The sequence below is a fragment of the Sarcophilus harrisii genome, chromosome 4 (assembly GCF_902635505.1).
Source record: "Sarcophilus harrisii chromosome 4, mSarHar1.11, whole genome shotgun sequence".
NCBI classification, from domain to species: domain Eukaryota; kingdom Metazoa; phylum Chordata; class Mammalia; order Dasyuromorphia; family Dasyuridae; genus Sarcophilus; species Sarcophilus harrisii.
Genome location: NC_045429.1, coordinates 245335938 through 245354408, shown reverse-complemented (window position 1 = coordinate 245354408; position 18471 = coordinate 245335938). Strand labels below are relative to the sequence as shown.

The window sequence follows — 18471 nt, the reverse complement described above, 5'->3', positions numbered from 1 at the left end:
TTTTTTTTTTTAATCTGGTTTATGTAACTGCATTTTCCTTTTAATGTTTAATGATCTAATTGTAGAAAACAGATAATAGATTTAAACAGTATGACTAGTTTTAAATATATTTGGGGGTTTAACAAAATATTCTATACATTCACATCTTGATGCATTATATAAATGAATGGCTTTTATCCAAAACACTGTTAATATTAGATTTTCTTATTTAAAAATACCATCAATCAATCAAACTGCTAATATATCTACAAGTCTAAATATCCATAGAATTATGATTTTAGTACTTTAAAATCCTAGAACAAATTTTGTGGTAATTCTAAAGGCATGTAATCCCTGCAAATGATTATATGAAGGCTAGATATTTCTTTCCATAAAAGTTAATGAAATAATTTGCTATCTTGTTTAATTTGCTTTTGTAAATTTTTACAATCAAATTTTTACAATTTTTACAGTGATACATTAGTATTTCCCTTTAAAATATTTCAGGGGGATTTTAATACTTCATAGTCACCATTATTTTTCCCAAAGATTATGAAGATTTTTTTTCTTTTAAAAAGATTGGTGAGAATATTCTGAATAATTAGTTTCTGTCTGTGCTAGGTCTCCTTCATTATGGCTGTGATGTAATTAAAATATTATCTTTGTCAAGTTACAAAAATTATATATTATGTTATTTCTTAAGGATATAGATGGCAAAGTTTACAATAACCAAAGCATCAATGGAAGGATGCATAATAGGTTTGAGTAAACTAGGAAAGATTATCAGTGAATAATTTGTGTAAGGGAAGCAGGATCAAGAATAGTAGAGCAAGATTGTATTTTAGAATTAATTACCTACCTTTTACTTTCTCATATCATGAGAAAAACAGGAGAAAATGTATTACATAAACCAGATTTAAAAAAAAAAAATTTTGTAACAACAACAAAAAAAAAAAAAGAAGAAGAATTCTTTAAGAAATACAAGGGTCAAAAGCAAAACAAACAAAAAAGTACTAAAGAAATCACTTTCTTTTTTTTATCATCATTTTGGTTTACTCTAAATATTATTTGTGTCCATACTTTACTAAAAAAATTTGTGCTTGAGAAAAACAGGTGTTTCTTGATTAATATTAGAGTAATCAAGACAGAAATATTCCCAAATCAAAGATTCTCAAAAGCATATCTTAGTATACATATTAGAAAGTGGACAATTATTCTTCCATTTAACATACTTGAAAAAATGATCATTTTGTTTTCACTTTAATGTCTGTGGTAAGAGAGAACCATTACTTTTTTTCAGTCATGCCATTTCACTTTTGTATAACTATGTACTTGATAGAATGTTAGGGTTTGTTTCTTAATTTTCTTGTATTCTTCTCCATCAAGACTTGTTGGAATCTTTACAAAGTGTTAAGACATTGGAGTTGATAGAGACAATAGTTATCTGCTTTGGCATGGTTCAGTGTGATTGATTTGATTTTAGAAAGAGAGATTTTAGGCCAGAACTTGAAACAAGGTACTAAGTGGAACTGACAAAAATATTGCTTGTGTTCACACCTTTAGAGAGCTCATAAGTATCTAAGTACTCAATGGAGTTCACACGTTTGGGAAAGTCAGGGTTTAGAATGAGATAATCAAATTCACACCTCCCTTAGGGCCAAAGAGCACTCTGGGAAATAACCCAAAATCCCTCTCCCTCCAGAAGGCGAAGTTAACCTTTGGGAGATCACATATATAGAGGAAGCTCTTGGAGCTTGGTGACAGATTTGAGTTAGTTACTTCAGGAGTTACTAGAAAATCTGGGACCTCAAGAGAGTTTTATTTGGAGTCAGAGAGAGCTCTTGGAACCCTCAAGCCCTATCTTCGAGGCAAGAGATTCATTGCATCTTCCAACTTGGTGCTGGCTGGAGGCTGAAGAAAGCAGAGGCAGAAGCCAAGGACAAAGCTGCAAGATCTCTTGGAAGCAAGTAGAGAGTTAGGCCTCAACTAACCATGCTATTTTGGAAGGAGAAATAAACGTTTGCATTTTTACCAACTGGCTGCATTTTGGAGTAATTATTGATTATAACTGAAACTAAGGCTGCCTCCAGAAAACCTTCACAAAGACTAATAAAACTTATTTACAATTTTGAACCTACCAATTTTCCCCTCTAAGAACTATAACAGCAGTTCTAATCCCTCTTCCATATAACAACTTTTCAAATTCTAAAAAGAGAGCTATAATACATATTCCTTTAAGCTTATATTTTTTATTTTTTCCAGACTAAACATTCCCAGTACTTTAAACCTTATATGATCTGATCTTGCCATTCTTCTCCAATCTGGTCTTTAATTTTTTTTAATTTTTTATAATAATAACTTTTTATTTTTTGAAATAAATACAAAAAGGGGAAGCTTGTTGGTGTAGTGGATAGAGCACTAGCCCTGAAATCAGCTGGACCTGAGTTCAAATCTGACCTCAGACACTTAACACTTCCTGACTGTGTGACTCTGGACAAGTCACTTAATCCCAATTACCTCAGCAACAAAAAAAAAGAAATATATGCAAAGATAATTTTCAACATTCACACTTGTAAAACCTTGTGTTCCAAATTTTTCTCTTTCCTTTCCCATCCCTCAGAGAGAACAAGTATAGATTAAACTTGTGCAATTCTTCTAAACATATTTCTACATTTAACATATTGCATAAAAATAATCAGATCATAAAAATAATCAGAAAAATTAGAAAGAAAGAAAAAAAATGTGAGCAAAGAACAACAACAAAAGTAAAAAATACTTTATTGGAATACACAGTCAGTCCCCATAGTCTTCTCTCTGGATGCAGATAGCTCTCTCCATCATGACTATTGAAATTGTGCTAAATCACTTCATTGATGAAAAGAGTTACATCCATCAAAGTTGGTCAACACATAATATTGTTTTTTGCCATGTACAATGATCTCCTGGTTCTGCTCCTTTCAATTAGCATCAGTTCATGTAAGTCTCTCTAGGCCTTTCTGAAATCATCCCATTGCTCATTTCTCATAGAACAATAGTATTCCATTAAATTTACATACCATAACTTATTCAGTCATTCCTCAATTGATGGGCATCCACTTAGTTTCCAATTCCTTGACTACAAAAAAGGGCTGCCACAAACATTTTTTGCACATGTGGGTCCTTTTCCTTTTTATATCATCTTTTTGGGTCACAGATCCAATAGAAATATTGCTGGATCAAAGGATATACAGTGTTTGATAGCCCTTTGAAACTAGTTCCAGAACGGTTGGATCACTTCACAATTCCACCAACGAGGTATTAGTGTCCTAGTTTTCCCACATCCCTTCTAACATTTATCATTACTATTTCCTGTCCTCTTAGCCAATTTGAGAAGTGTGAAATAGAACCTCAGAGTTGTCTTAATTTGAATTTCTCTGATCAATAGTGTTTTAGAGCATTTTTCATGGCTAGAAATGGATTTAATTTTTTCATCTGAAAATTATCTATTCATGTCTTTTGACTATCTATTGTAGAATGGTTTGTATTTTTTATATAAATTTGAGTTTATTCTCTGTATGTTTTAGAAATTAGGCTTCAGCTGAAATCTTGGACATGAAAATTTGGGGCAGCTAAATGGCACAGTGAATAAAGCACCAGCCCTGAGGCCAAGAAATCAATTTCTTTTTTTTTTTATTTCTTTTTTCCCCTATTTTCATTTTATTTTTTAAATGTATTTATTTATTTATTTGCAAAGCATGTAAATGGGGAATTTTTCCAAAATTGATCCTTGCAAAAGAAATTTTCCCCTCTTTACTCCAACCTCCTCCCCTAGCTGGCAGATAGTCCAATACATGTTAAATATGTTGAAATACATGTTAAATCATATATATGCATACATATTTATACAGTTATTTTGTTGCACAAGAAAAATCAGATCAAGAAGGGAAAAAAGAACTGAGAAAGTAAACAAAATGCAAGCAAAAATCAACAGAATGATTGAAAATGCCTGCAGTCCTCTCTCTCTATGGCTCTCTTCATCACTGAACAATTGGAACTGCTTTGAATCATCTTATTATTGAAGAGCATCATTCAGAATTAATCATTGTATAATCATGTTGTTGCCGTGTATGATGATCTTCTGGTTCTGCTCATTTCACTTAGCATCATTTCATGAAAGTCTCTCCAGGCCTCTCCAAAATCATCTTGCTAATCGTTTTCTTACATAATAATAATATTGCATAACATTAATATATCATAATTTACTCAGCCATTCTCCAATTTTTGGGCATCCATTTAGTTTCCATTTTCTAACCACCACAAAAAGGGCTGCCACAAACATTTTTGCACATATGAGTCCCTTTTCCCTCTCTTTGGGATATAAACCTAGTAGAAACATTGCTGGATCAAAGGATATGTCCAGTTTGATAACTTTTTGAACATAATTCCAAACTGCTCTCCAGAATGGTTGGATCCATTCATAGTTCCACCAACAATGTAGCATTGTCGCAGTTTTCCCACATCCCCTCCAACATTTGTCATTATCTTTTTCTGTCATCTTACCCAATGTGACAGGTGTGTAGTGGTATCTCAGAGTTGTCTTAATTTATATTTCTCTGATCAATAGTGATTTGGAGCACCTTTTCATATGACTACATATAGTTTCAATTTCTTCATCTGAAAATTCTTCATATATTTTGACCATTTATCACTTGGACAATAGCTTGAACTATTATAAATTTGAGCCAATTCTCTATATGTTTTAGAAATAAGGCCTTTATCAGATCCTTTGGATGTAAAAATATTTTCCCAATTTATTGCTTCCCTTCTAATCTTGTCTGCATTAGTTTTGTTTGTACAAAAACATTTTAATATAATCAAAATTATCTATTTTGTGATCAGTAACGATCTCTAGCTCTTCTTTAATCACAAATTCCTTCTTCCTCCACTAATCTGAGAGGTAAACTACCCTATGTTCTTCTAATTTGTTTACCATATCATTCTTTATGTCTAGCTCATGAACCAATTTTGACCTTATCGTGGTATATGGTGTTAGGTGTGGGTCTAAATCTACTTTCTGCCATACTAGTTTCCAATTTTCCCAGCAGTTTTTTGTCAAATAGTGAATGTTTATCCTGAAAGCTGGGGCCTTTAAGTTTGTCAAATACTAGATTGCTGTAGTCATTAACTATTTTGTTCTGTGAACCTAACCTATTTCACTGATCAACTTCTCTATTTCTTAGCTAGTACCAAATGGTTTTGATAACTGCTTTATAATATAGTTTTAGATCTGGTACAGCTATGCCACCTTTATTTGCTTTTCTCTTCATTAATTCCTTTGAAATTCTTGATCTTTTGTTCTTTCATATGAATTTTGTTGTTATTTTTTTTAGGTCAGTAAAATAGTTTCTTGGGAGTTTGATTGGTATATCACTAAACAAATACATTAGTCTAGGGAGTATTGTCATCTTTATTATATTTGCTCGATCTATCCAAGTCACTTGATATTAAGAAATTAATTTCTTAAAAAATGCAACAACAACAAAATGACCACTGAAGAAAACAATACCTTTAAAATTATAATTAATCAAATTGAAAAGTAGATAAAAAACTAACTGAAAAATGATACATTAAAAATTAAAACTGGATAAATGGATGTTTAACTATGCATCAGTCAAAGAAACTAAAAAAAAAAAATTAAATGGAAGAAAATATAAAATTCCTTAGTGGAAAAACAGTTGAACTTGAAAATAGATACAGGAGAGACAATTTTAAAATTATTCAACTACTTAAAGGTCACAAAGAAAGATTTTAGACACCAATTTTCAAAAGACCAAGGAACATTATCCTGACATAGTAGAAGCAGAGGGCAAAATAGACTTGAAAGAATGTAGTAATCACTTCTGGAAAGAGATAACACAAGGAAAACTCCAAGAAACAATGTTGCAAAATTTCAGAACTATAATTTCAAGGAAAAGAGCATGAAGACTGCCAGGAAAAACCACACACACACACACACACACACACACACACACACGCAAAATCAAATCTCTTGTAACCACAATCAGGATTGCCCAGAATTTGGCCCTTTCTACAATAAAGTATCAGAGAGTCTGAAATACCATATTTTTGAAGACAAAGAATTAAGAATCAATTACCAGTAAGACTGAGCATTATCTTTCAGGTGAGGAGAAGGATCTTTAGTAAACTAGGTGACTTTCAATCATTTCTATTGAAAAGTACAGAACTAAAAAGAAAATTTGATCTACAAATACAAAATTCAAAAGAAGCATAGAAAGGTAAACAAGAAAGAAAAAAAAATTACTATTTAAAGGTTTAAATATTTACATCCCTATATGGGAAGATTTCTTTCCTGAGATGATCAGTGGATCTTCTCAATGCCTATGTTGCCATCTGATACCAGGTCATGGGGACAATTTTCTTTCATAAGTTCTTAAAACTTATAAGCTTATAAGTTTTGTCCAGGTCCTCTTGTTGATTATGGTTTTCAGGTGGTTCCATAATTCTGGCAGTATTTCTGTTGGATCTTTTTTCCTGGTCAGATTTTTTTTAATCAGGTATTTTATATTTTTTATATGTTTTTTTATATGAATTTGTTTGATTGTTTTTTGATGTATTTTTGAGTCATTAGTCTCCTACTTGTCAAATTCTAATTTTTAAGGAGTTGCATTTTTAATTGGCTGTTAAAAAAAAACAACTTTCTTTTCTATTTGAATAATTGTACTTTTTAATGAGTTGATTTTTTTGCAGTGATTTCTGTATATAATTTTTTCATATGGAAAACTCTACTTTTTAAGCAGTTATTTTCTTTTTCAAAACTGCTGACATTTTTATATAATTCTTTTCCATGACTGTCATTTCATTTCCCATTGTAATTTAATCTGTCATATTTAAACTCCTTTTGAGTTCTTTCATAATTTCTTTCTGAGTTTGAGACCACTTCCTCTTGGGGGGGGGGGGTTGCTGATAAGTATTTCAAAAGTTTTGATCTTTTTTGAGTTTAATTTGATTTTCTCTGTTATCATTTTAACTTTCTATAGTCAAATTTTTTTTGTCATCATTTTTAAATCTTTTTACACCTTTAAAAAAAAAAAAGTTGAGCTGAACTCCTAAAATAGAAGGGATATTGTCTCAGGTTTCTGGAGTCAGTGGTTGTAGGTTTTTACTATTTAGCTGATACTGCATTGGTTGAGGATTTCCTGGGACCTTCAAGTTTATTTCTTTGCTAAGGGGATGCATTTGAGGAGTGACTGGAACTGCTCGAGATCCTGAATGTCTGTCAGCTTAACTGGTGCTAAGTCAAGGTCATAGTCATGTTGTCTGGTTTATATTGAGGCCAGTAGAGTATTTCTGCATTTCTGCATGTACTCATTGAAACACTTGGCGGCTCTTTGTAGTGGCCAGAAACTGGAAACTGAGTGGATGCCCTTCAATTGGAGAATGGCTGAATAAATTGTGGTTTATGAATATTATGGAATATTATTGTTCTGTAAGAAATGAGCAGCAGGATGATTTCAGAAAGGCCTGGAGAGACTTATATAAACTGATGCTGAGTGAAATGAGCAAGACCAGGAGATCATTATATACTTCAACAACACTACTATATGATGATCAATCCTAATGGACATGGCCCTCTTCAAAAATGAGATGAACCAAATCAGTTCCAACAGATCAGTAATGAACTGAACCAGCTACACCCAATGAAAGAACTCTGGGAAATGACTATGAATTACTACATAGAATTCCCAATCCCTCTATTTTTGTTTGCTTGCATTTTTTATTTCCTTCACAAGCTAATTGTACACTATTTCAAAGTCTGATTCTTTTTGTATAGCAAAATAACTGTTTGGACATGTATACATATGTTGTATTTAATTTATACTTCAACATATTTAACATGCATTGGTCAACCTGCCATCTGGGGGAAGGGGTGGGGAGAAGGAGAGGAAAAGTTGGAACAAAAGGTTTTGCAATTGTCAATGCTGAAAAAATACCCATGCATATATCTTGTAAATAAAAAGCTATAATATATAAAAAAAGAAACTTAGTGGTCTGATCACAGTTGGCTGCTTGTTTCCCAAGGCTACATTGAAACAGCACATAGAGTTATGCCCCCTAAGAACTGCCTATTTTCTCCAGACTATGATGAAACATGTGGAAGTCTAGCCACTGGAGAATGCATTTTGCCAGGAGCTGTTCTGAAATAGGTGGTGGATCTCAGAGCTGTAGTCTGCTCATTCCTCTTGCCATGCTGAGGCATAAGGGGGTGATATTGTTGGCATTTGCCTGTACTACATATTGAAACTCAGAATCCCCCAGTAGTTTGTTAAGATGTTGTTTGCTGCTATCTTGCAGAGCTGCTTCCTGCGCTGCACTATGTTCTCCTTTTACAAAAATGAGATGAACTTTTATTATCTTTTTTGCAAGTTAATTAGACTCAAAAGATTTTTTCAGCCAATTTTTTTGCTGTTTCTGTTGTTATAATATTAATTTTCTGGTCAAGGAGAAAATATTACGAGCATCCAGAAAGGAATAATAAAAATATAATAGATCAATATTCAGGATAAAATAGTATTTAGCAGTTTCCACATTAAAGTATTGGAAGGCATGGAATGATATTTCAGAAAGCAAAGCAACTAAAATTACAACCAAAATCACCTACTAGAATCACTGAGCATAATCCTTGTAGGCAAAAATGAAAGAGAACGTTTAAGCATTTATGATGAAAAGACCAGAGCTGAATAGAAAATCTAACATATAATACAAAATTCAAGAGAAACAAAAAAAAAAAAAAAAAAAAGAAAGAAAGAAAGAAAGAAAGAAAGAAAGGGAAATAAGGGATTTGACAAATTTAAACTGTTTACAATCATTCACTGGAAGATGATATTTGCAATTCCTAACAACTTTAGGCACACTTAGCGCAGTTAAAGGGAGTATACATAAACAGAGGTTATGGGTGTGAGTTGAATATAATAGTATAATGTAAAAAAAAATAGAATGTGAGAAATTAAAATGTATTAAGAGAAATGTCAAGGGATAAGTAGAATGGAGTATACTATTTCATATAAATGAGGTGCTAAAGAGCTTTTACAATGAAGTTACACTGCATTTCCACAGATATACATGGACACACTGAGCACTTGTGCCTGCCTTTTTGGGAGTTAGCACTTGAATATTATTCTCACCAAAATTGGTTTACATATAAATTTGTCTTAGCTTAATGGAAAGAAAGAGTGAGATGGTGTAAGAGAAAGATAGTATAATAGAAGGAAGAATAGATTTGGAAAGGTGGTAGTTAGAAGCAAAATATTTTTGAGGATATAAATTTGAAATGAGGAAGATAAATGGGGTGAGGGGACAGGATAGTGGAAATACTTAGTTATCATAAATGAAGTTTTTTTTTTCTTTTTTTTTTCTTTCTTTCTTTTTTTTTTTTTTGCTGAGGCAATTGGAGTTAAGTGACTTACCCAGGGTCACACAGTCAGTAAATGTTAAATATCTGAGGCCAGACTTGAACTCAGTTCCTCTTGAATTTAGGACAGATGCTTTGTTATGAGCCCGAACTTGAAATAAGGTGATAATTCAAGGGAGATGTTAGAAACTTAGTGTTAACTCAATAGAATTGATACAATGCTTATTGGTTCACACCTTAGAGCGAATCCTTACAAAGTGATAAATCAGTTGCCTAATTTAGCATGGTACTTAGCAAATCCTCTAGCTCACTAATGTATTTAAGTACTCATTGGAGTTCACACTTTTGGGAGATTCACAATTCAGTATTCAGTATGAGATTCACAAGTTAGAAACCCATAATCCCACTCTCAGATCCCATAATCCCACTCTTGGAGGAGGAGTCAACCTTTTACACCAAACATAAAAAGAGCTTCAGTGAATCAGTCAGAGTCAGTATGGAACATTGCCAGGAGTTGGAGAGGAGCACTCTGGGAGGAAGCCCACAAGCCCACTCTTGGAGGTGAGTCAGATTCATTCCATCTTCCACCTTTGTGCTGGCTGGAGTTTGAAGGACAAACCTTTGGATTTGGAGACATTTGGAGGGAACTCTTAGAACCAAAGAGAGAGATAGGTCTCTATTAAAGCTAACCGGGCCCAAGGAAGGAGAAAATAAACATCTGGATTTTATCAGCTGGCTGTGTTTGGAGTGATAATTACTAGGAACTGAAACTAAGGCTGCCTCTAGAAACCACCCCGAGAAACCTGCTCTCAGAGAGAACCATTATATCTTAAAGAAGAGAACACCACATTTTGGTGCTCAACGTGGGGCTGATAAATTCTGATCTCAGTGGAAAAATCTCTGATCCTGAATCTAGTAGAAAAGTCTCCTCAACCTGGAAATTAGGGTGAGTACAACCAAGAAATTTTGTTAAGAGTTAAAGTAGAATTTCAGCTAAAATATGCAGATGTTTAGAAAACAGGCTTCTGTTTCTGTTCAAGGAAAATGTTTAGAGAGCATTGTCAAGGTTATGGAAAGCCAAGGTTTGGTTAGAATTTTGGAAAAGATCACTGAACCTTTAGAAACTGTAAAGCATATATGTTCTTGGTTCTCTATGGAAAAAGAATTGGATCTAGATGAATGGAAATTAATAGGAGAGCAACTGGGTGAATACAATTCTCATCCAAATTCAATTTCCAAAATATACTTTATATATACAATTTAATACAACCGGCTATAAGAAATTATTTAAGTGTTAGAATGAAGAAAAAGAAGAAAGAGCAAGAAGGAGAGGTGCCAACTAAACTAGGTGAAAAGGAGGAACAGAGAAGAATGGAGTTAAGTACAATTCTGAGTGTGATACTTCACAGCAGGAGAAATTAGATCATTCCACATGTCATGACCCTCCCCCCTCAATTAACCCTTTATGGGTAGAGGAAGAAGAGGGAGGGAGAGAGGCAAAAACACAATCAGCATCTCCTGTGAAGCAGAATATGACAAGATTTAAAAAAGCATTAATTAAGGCAAAAAATGAAGGAGAAGATATATCTGATTTTATAAATGCATATCCTGTGATTGAAAAGCTTGACTCTTTAGGTCAAAAAGAGAGAAAATACACTCCTTTTAATTTGGACAAAATTAAAGATTTGAAAAAAGGTTGCACTCTTTATGGGGCTACATCCTCTTATATTAAGCTGTTACTAGATAATTTGTCTTATGAAATATTAATTATTTCATAATGAATGATTGGAAATCCATACCTAGAACATGTTTAGAACCTGGACAAAATGTGTTGTGGCTTTCAGAGTTTCATGAATTATGTAGGATTCAAACCCAATGAAATAGGCAAACAGGAGCTAATGTACAAATAGCTTTTGACCAACTAGCTGGTGAAGGTCAGTATAAAGAGAATTCAGAACAGATTTGTTTTCCCATACCAGTGTATGAACAAATTACTAAGACCAATAAAAGCTTGGAGTTCTCTCCCTGGACAGAAAGATGGATGTAAAGCCTTCACAAAAATAGAGCAAGGTCTCAATGAACCTTTTGCGGCTTTTGTGGGACATTTGTAAACAGCTGTAATAACAACCATTGAAGATAATGCAGCTATAAAAATAATGACCAGATGTCTGACTAAGGAAAATGGCAATGAGGCTTGCAAAAGAATTATATGGGGACTACACAAAGATACTTCGTTAGAGGAAATCATAAGGTGCTGTGCCACAGTGGCCACAAATGTTTATTATACCCAAACTATGACGAACATGGAAAGACAAGGTCCCTGTTGGCAAGGGAATTCTAGAGAAAATTGTCGATGTTTTCAGTGTGGAAAAGTTGGACATTTGAGAGCTCAGTGTAGATATAGAAATAGAGTGAGAGGACAGGTTGAGAGAATAAAACCCAAGACCCCATGCCCAAAATGCCACAAGGGCTTCCACTGGGCCTCAGAATGTAGATTGACCCAGCAAAATGAGAGGCAGGGCCCAGCCTCAAGATATCAATCAAAAGACAGATGGGGCATAATAGCAGCTGAGGTTACACCCAGAGAGTCTTTAGAAGTTGAGGACTCTGATGTGATCAGCCAACAGAAAAACAATCAGGATTACAGTTGGGGAGAATACAGGCTTTTTAACCCACTATAGAAGTGTCCAGTGCAAACAGCTCCAATGTAATTACCAGATGATTAGGAGAAATCCCAAAGTGGTAAGTAGAAGGGAGTGAGATAGATTAACTTCCTGGCAGAGAGGGTTTGCTTGTATTTCTACAGATGGAGAAGGAATCAGATGGGTGCCAATGAGCCATATTCACCTTGTCTATCAGAGAGAAACAGAAAAAGCAGAAAAACTTCAAAACAAAGGAGAAGATTTAAGAAACATCTGACACTGAAAGAGTGTGGCTGACAATGAGACTGTCAAAAGAACTTTAAAATCTTCAGGAATCATTGGATTCCCTAATACAAGATGAACAAAAACCAGCAGGAATCATTGGATTCCTTGAGATGAAAAATTGTTGATGAGACTATTGCAGTACTTCAAAGCTTACAGGAATTATTGGATTCCTGGCACTTGAACTAATGGACAATGGATCCTTTTGGACTATTTCTAGGACTTATGGACATGTATAAATTCTCATGTTTATTCATGTTATTTGTTACATTACTACTAGCCTGTGCTATATTGTGTATGTGCTTATGTAAATTATGTGTAATGCCTATCATATTGATGGATTTATGTATACCTGTTTCAAGTGAGCCCCTTTAGAAACCTGCTAATCTGATTTGATTTCCTATTTCCTTTGGTGTTTTCATCTCCATTGCTGAGGTGTCAAGGAGGGTGTAACCACCTTCTTTTTATGGTATTTTCACTTCTTTTTTGAGCAGTCTGGGAAGGTGTGATCACCTTCTTTTTAGGGATTCTCACCTCCTTGAGAAGTCAGGGAGGTCATGACCACCTATGTTCTAAATCAAAAGAAAGCTGGAGTGCTCCATCCATTACACCAACTAGATGCCCCAGTTGAAGATAAATTAAAGTAAGTTTTTTTTCATAGAGACCTCATGATGTAGTAATGAGTCAAATTTATTAAAAAAAATTAGAAGTGTTTCCCAATTAATAAATTGTCAAAGCATATGAACAGGCAGCTTTTGGACAAAGTAATCAAAAACTATCAATAATAATACAACAAAGTTTTAAATGGCTATTAATTAGATAAATACAAATTAATTGAATTCTGATGTACCACTACAAAACTATCAGATTGGCTAATACTAAAGCTAAAAATAATAAATGTTGGAGGGGATGTAGGAATAGTGAGATACACTGAGACAGTTCACTGTCTGGTGGAGTTGTGAACTGATTCAAACATTCTATACAGCGTTTTGGAATTAAGAATAAATGGTTTACCCTTTTAGGCAGCAGTAGCACTACTAAATCCATGTACCAAAGAGACAAAAAGAAAAGGAAAGAAAAGAAAAGAAGATGAAAGAAAAGAGAAGAGAAGATAAAAGACAAGAGAAGAGAAGATGGCAGGGGAGGGGAGGGGAGAGGAAGGAAGGAAGGGGAGAGGCCTTCCCATCAATTGGAGAATGACTGAAAAAGTTGTGTTGTAAGATTGTGATAGAACACTCTTGTGCTATAAGAAATGAGGAACAGGGTATTCTCAGGAAAACCTGGGAAATCTTACATGAAATGATAAAAAGATAAATGAGCAAAATGAGCAGAACCAGGAGGATGTTATACACAATAATGACACTACTGTATAATAATCAACTGTAAGTAACTTAGCTGCAATGCAATTATAAAAGACAATTTCAATCAAAAAATGAAAATGATGGTGAAAATTCTATCCATCTCCAGAGAAAAATTGATAGTCTAAAAGCAGTTTAAAGAATAATTTTAACAAAGACAACATAATTTTTCTTGTGTTTTTATTTTTTCTTTCATCTGTATTTTCATTACCAAATGACCAATATAAAAATATATTTTGCATAATTGTATCTGTATACTCTAAATCAAATTACTTGTCTTCCCAATAAAAGAGTATGGAAGAGAAACATGTAGAAAATTTGGAATTCAACATTTTAAAAATCTATAAATGTTAAAAATGAATATACACCTTAAATAAATATAGTTTATATATATACACATATATGCATATATGTGAATATACATATGCATGTACACACACACACACACACACACACACACACACACGGTGGCCTCTATAAGACACTCATAATATCCAGAACTAGTAAGGTAATAGCAGACTTTACTCTTAAAATTACATCCACAAAACCATAGCTGTTTTGTTACTAAAGTCTTAAATTATATGTGAATATATGTTTTCAGTCAAAAGCTTCCAGTTTCTTAAACAAATCCTCTTTCTTTGACTGTATCATACATAGTTCATGATTATTAAGTGTAAAAAAATGTTTAGAAATCCATCAAGCAGGTTGTGTGTAAATTTAGACATCTTATTTTGGAGGTAAGGGGAAATCTGAGTAGGTAAAAAATATCTAAAAAAGATTATCTGGTGTTTGGAAAGCTCAAATATCTCTTAAATATGTCTTTTCTATTTTTTTTTTTTTTGTTTTTAATGATTCTTTTGTAGATAAAGGATTATTTTTCTTCTTAAATAAAAGATAACACTTTTCAAAAATCTTGTTGATTTTCCTATTATTCTAAATTAAATTTTCTTTTGTTGTTTATTATAATATGAATAAATGAATCTTACAAGAAATTCAGCTTATTAATAGTGCTATTCCACTCTCAAATTATAAGAATATATTTTACCTTATTCTTATGTTTCATTTGCAGTTTTTAAATTTAGATCACTGTTTATTTGGAATGGTGGTAACTAATCACATGGTAACTAAGTACAGTAGAACTCCATTTTTATCACAACCCTACATACTTTTCTAAACTTTTCTTAATGACATTTCTGTTACTTTATGTTTGTTATATTGGAGCATAATCATTTCTATTTCTGGATTAACATCAGTTTGATTGACATTATTATTTGTATATTTAACATGATACATTCAATCATATCTTCATATAATCACATATTTTATTATAATATATTTATACAGAACCATTTAGATTCTCCTTTTTTATTTTTTCCTTGATATTTGGGTTTGTTCATTTTCTATGTTAATTTTGATAAGTTTATATAAAGTAGCCTATTATCAGTTTACTTATTAATATATAAAATAATCAAAATTTTCTATGTCTCCTTGTCACTTGCATAGTTTTGCAGTAACTTAAAGGCAAAGTCCAAAGAGTTAATAATGTTGTTTATTAGCTTCTTCAACTAATATTGGAGAATTAACTTATTGATTTTTTTTATGAATGCTTATCATGACTATAGGAAGTTAGGACAAACAAAATTTATCTTCATAGAATACAAAATTTGCCTTTTTCTTCAAACAATTCACATATTACATGTATTCAAATGCTTTTACTTCCATGCTCACCTCATATTAATGGTTTCAATATGATGCCAAACAATAGCTTATATATAATGTGGCACCTAGAACTGATTAAATAAATTCAGATAATATCTCCCAAGACAAAAGCACTCCTTTTCAGGGGACTAAATTTTCCGCTACAGAGATTAATATCATTTTATCTTTTTGATGCTATATTATGCTATTGACTCAAATTAATCTAATAGACCACCAAAATCTTCAGATGCTTTTCTCATGAATTTATCAAATGCTTGTTAAACTTTCCCAACACACAGAAGTCCAAAAGTTTTGTTTGGTTATCATAAAGATCATTTTTTGATGTCATGATGAGTTAATACGTCACCATAGGGCATTATGTAATTATTTTACTGTTAAATTATGTGTCCATTTAAAGATAGCTAAAAATTTTATATAAAATATCTTTCAAGCAATAATTTTAAATAGAGATGTAAATGAGAAAACTCTCAATAAATTGCGGAATATAACTTGCAAAGTACTAATTGAAAGTATGAATATATTCTGAAGCAAAAGAGTTATAATCATTTTCTAATTCTGGAAACAGCCAGGTACAAAAGACAAATGATTCACATAATTTTTGTAATATATACATATATATTTGCCTAGTTTATATTTGTGGTACTTGATGCCTTAATTGAATTTTAGTTGTAAATTGTTTTATCATGCTGCAAATTGTTCTGTTTCTTTTAAGTTATAAAATATTGACTTATACAATGTGTTATTCTGTCAGAGATAACAAATTTAGAGAACATTATGGATATAATGTAGATTTAATGATTTTTATGTTCATCTAGGATTAAAGGTAGTTTAGAATAGAAAAGAGAAAACAAAATTTGGGAAAGATCTTAAGACTTTGCAGTAGCTGACTTCTCTCAAAAAGAATTCTGAATCAAGCCAAGAAATATAAGACTTATTTTTAATTTTTAATAAATTATGGCAATGAAATATATTACAATAATTAAACATATGAATTATAGTCAAATCCGCAAGCTTGTACAATTAAATGATTGCTAGATGTTGGGCATTATACCAAAGAAAATGTCTACAAAGAGAAATGTAGAAATGGGTAGAACAGCTATACATTCCTTAATAGGACTTATCCTTGCTTAGCACATTTTCTCATTGTTTAAGTTAACATACTTTAAGTGCTCACTGCTTCCTTAACTATTTTTAACAAGTAAACTTCAATGAGCTTATCATTTTTTTCTTTTTATACCTTCTTTTTCTGGGCCAAAGGAAAACATCCTCTTTATCCACATTGTCCCTGACACATCAAATATTACTCAGAGAAATGATAGATAGGCAAACAAAAAGTATTGAAAGATTTAAAGCAACTTTATATAGGTCTTCTCAAGAGAGCTAAAGTTCTAAGTAATAATGGAAACATCACACTTATTATTCAAATTATTTATCAAAATACCTGTGTGTCCAACATATCACATACACACAAACACACATATGTAAACATATAATACATACACCTCTCATTTACTTCCTGACCAAGTAGATTCTTTCTTCTTTTTAGAAAAAATATGATTATAAAATGAAGTGTCTTGGATGAAGTGATGCCAAATGGAATAATCAGAACCCAAATAATATGCATAATGACTACAAGAAAAACTAAAGAAATAAGAGAAAAATGCCTCACAGTGAATAATTGTAACCATCCATTTTGAACTTTATAGAAATACTACTCTTACCATTTTGTTTTGTTTGTGAGTTAGTGGACTAACTATACGAATAGAATGCTACATATACTGTCAACCATGGTACGTCTTAGCATATTTTGTCAGAAATGATATAAAAGATGTAAGTTAAATGTAATATATAAAGGGTCATGTTAGAATACATAAATAGGGTCATGTTATAAAACAAATTCTACCCTTTATACTATGTGACTCTTGCAAATTCAATTTTCAGTAGAATATATCCTTTTTTATGAAGAAAATACATCTCCATTTGTAATTATTAATTTATGAATTTAGTTTATTAGGGAAAAAACACACACACATCCACAATACTGACCTGTGAATTCTTGATAACAGATACAATCATAGGAATCCCCAAGTTCTTCTCTTTTATTAATGCAAGTTCCATTGTTATGACATGGGTTTTGAAAGCATTCATCAACCTCCTGGCAAAACTCCCCTGAGTATGGAGGGTGACAATGACAGACATATGTCTTGTTCCACACTTCAGTTAGACATCTGCCATGTCCAGAGCAAACTGTTGCATTCTGAGATGCCTGACAAAATTGTTGTTTAACTGTTACATTCAAACGAAGGCCAAGTTTGCAGAGTAATGGGTCTCCTTTCATTTTTGTGAGGAAGTAATGTGTTCCAATGCTAAGCCATTGAGAGTTAACCTCATGTGTTCCTTTTAGTTTGCAGTTAAAAAGCAGCTGATCTTGAGTACTGTCATTTTGCAGACAGTTAATGAAAGCCTCTTTGGAAACATTAATCAGATTCATTCCAAGAAATTGAGAAAATGGTTCATAAGAAATAATAAGTGTGTCCCCAACTTGAAGCTGCAAGGGACAAATTTGTGGAATATTAAGTCCTTGATGGGATGAAGAAGTATTTTGAGTGTTAGAACTATTTGTCCAACATTCTTTATAAAAATCAATGCAGATATTTTCTTTTAGAGTCCAATTCACTGTAACCATTTTAGGTTCTGGATACCATTCTATAATTTTCTCTCTCTTACATACTATATGTTCACTAGTAACAGAGGTTTTCAGAAAAAATAGAATTGCAACAACTGCAGGTTTGATTAGCATTGTTGGTCAATGTATTTAAAAAAACAGTCTTTGAAAATGTTCAGAAATCACGTTATTTTCTGTGGCTATGACTTCAATTTTCTTCAGAGATGAGCACTGATATTGATGCTTTTAGAAATCCACCTTCAGGATAAAAACAAAACAAGTATTCGAACTGATGTTAATGAAATTATATGCTTAAATAGAACAAACACATGAAATATTATATTTCAGATCAAATTAATCAATTAATACTTTGAATCTATCTTAGAGAAATATCAACATTGCTAATATTTCTGCATC

General features: G+C 32.3%; 1 protein-coding gene across 1 annotated transcript in view; it reads right to left on the bottom strand.

The window, feature by feature from the left end:
- Positions 1 to 18195, bottom strand: part of EYS (eyes shut homolog) — a 199718-nt gene extending 181523 nt beyond the window's left edge. Inside the window, exon 1 of the mRNA XM_031968612.1 lies at positions 17436 to 18195. Within this exon, the coding sequence (XP_031824472.1) occupies positions 17436 to 18189 (754 nt within the window). The 5' untranslated portion in view covers positions 18190 to 18195. The remainder of the gene's footprint in view (positions 1 to 17435) is intronic.
- Positions 18196 to 18471: the final 276 nt, after the last annotated feature.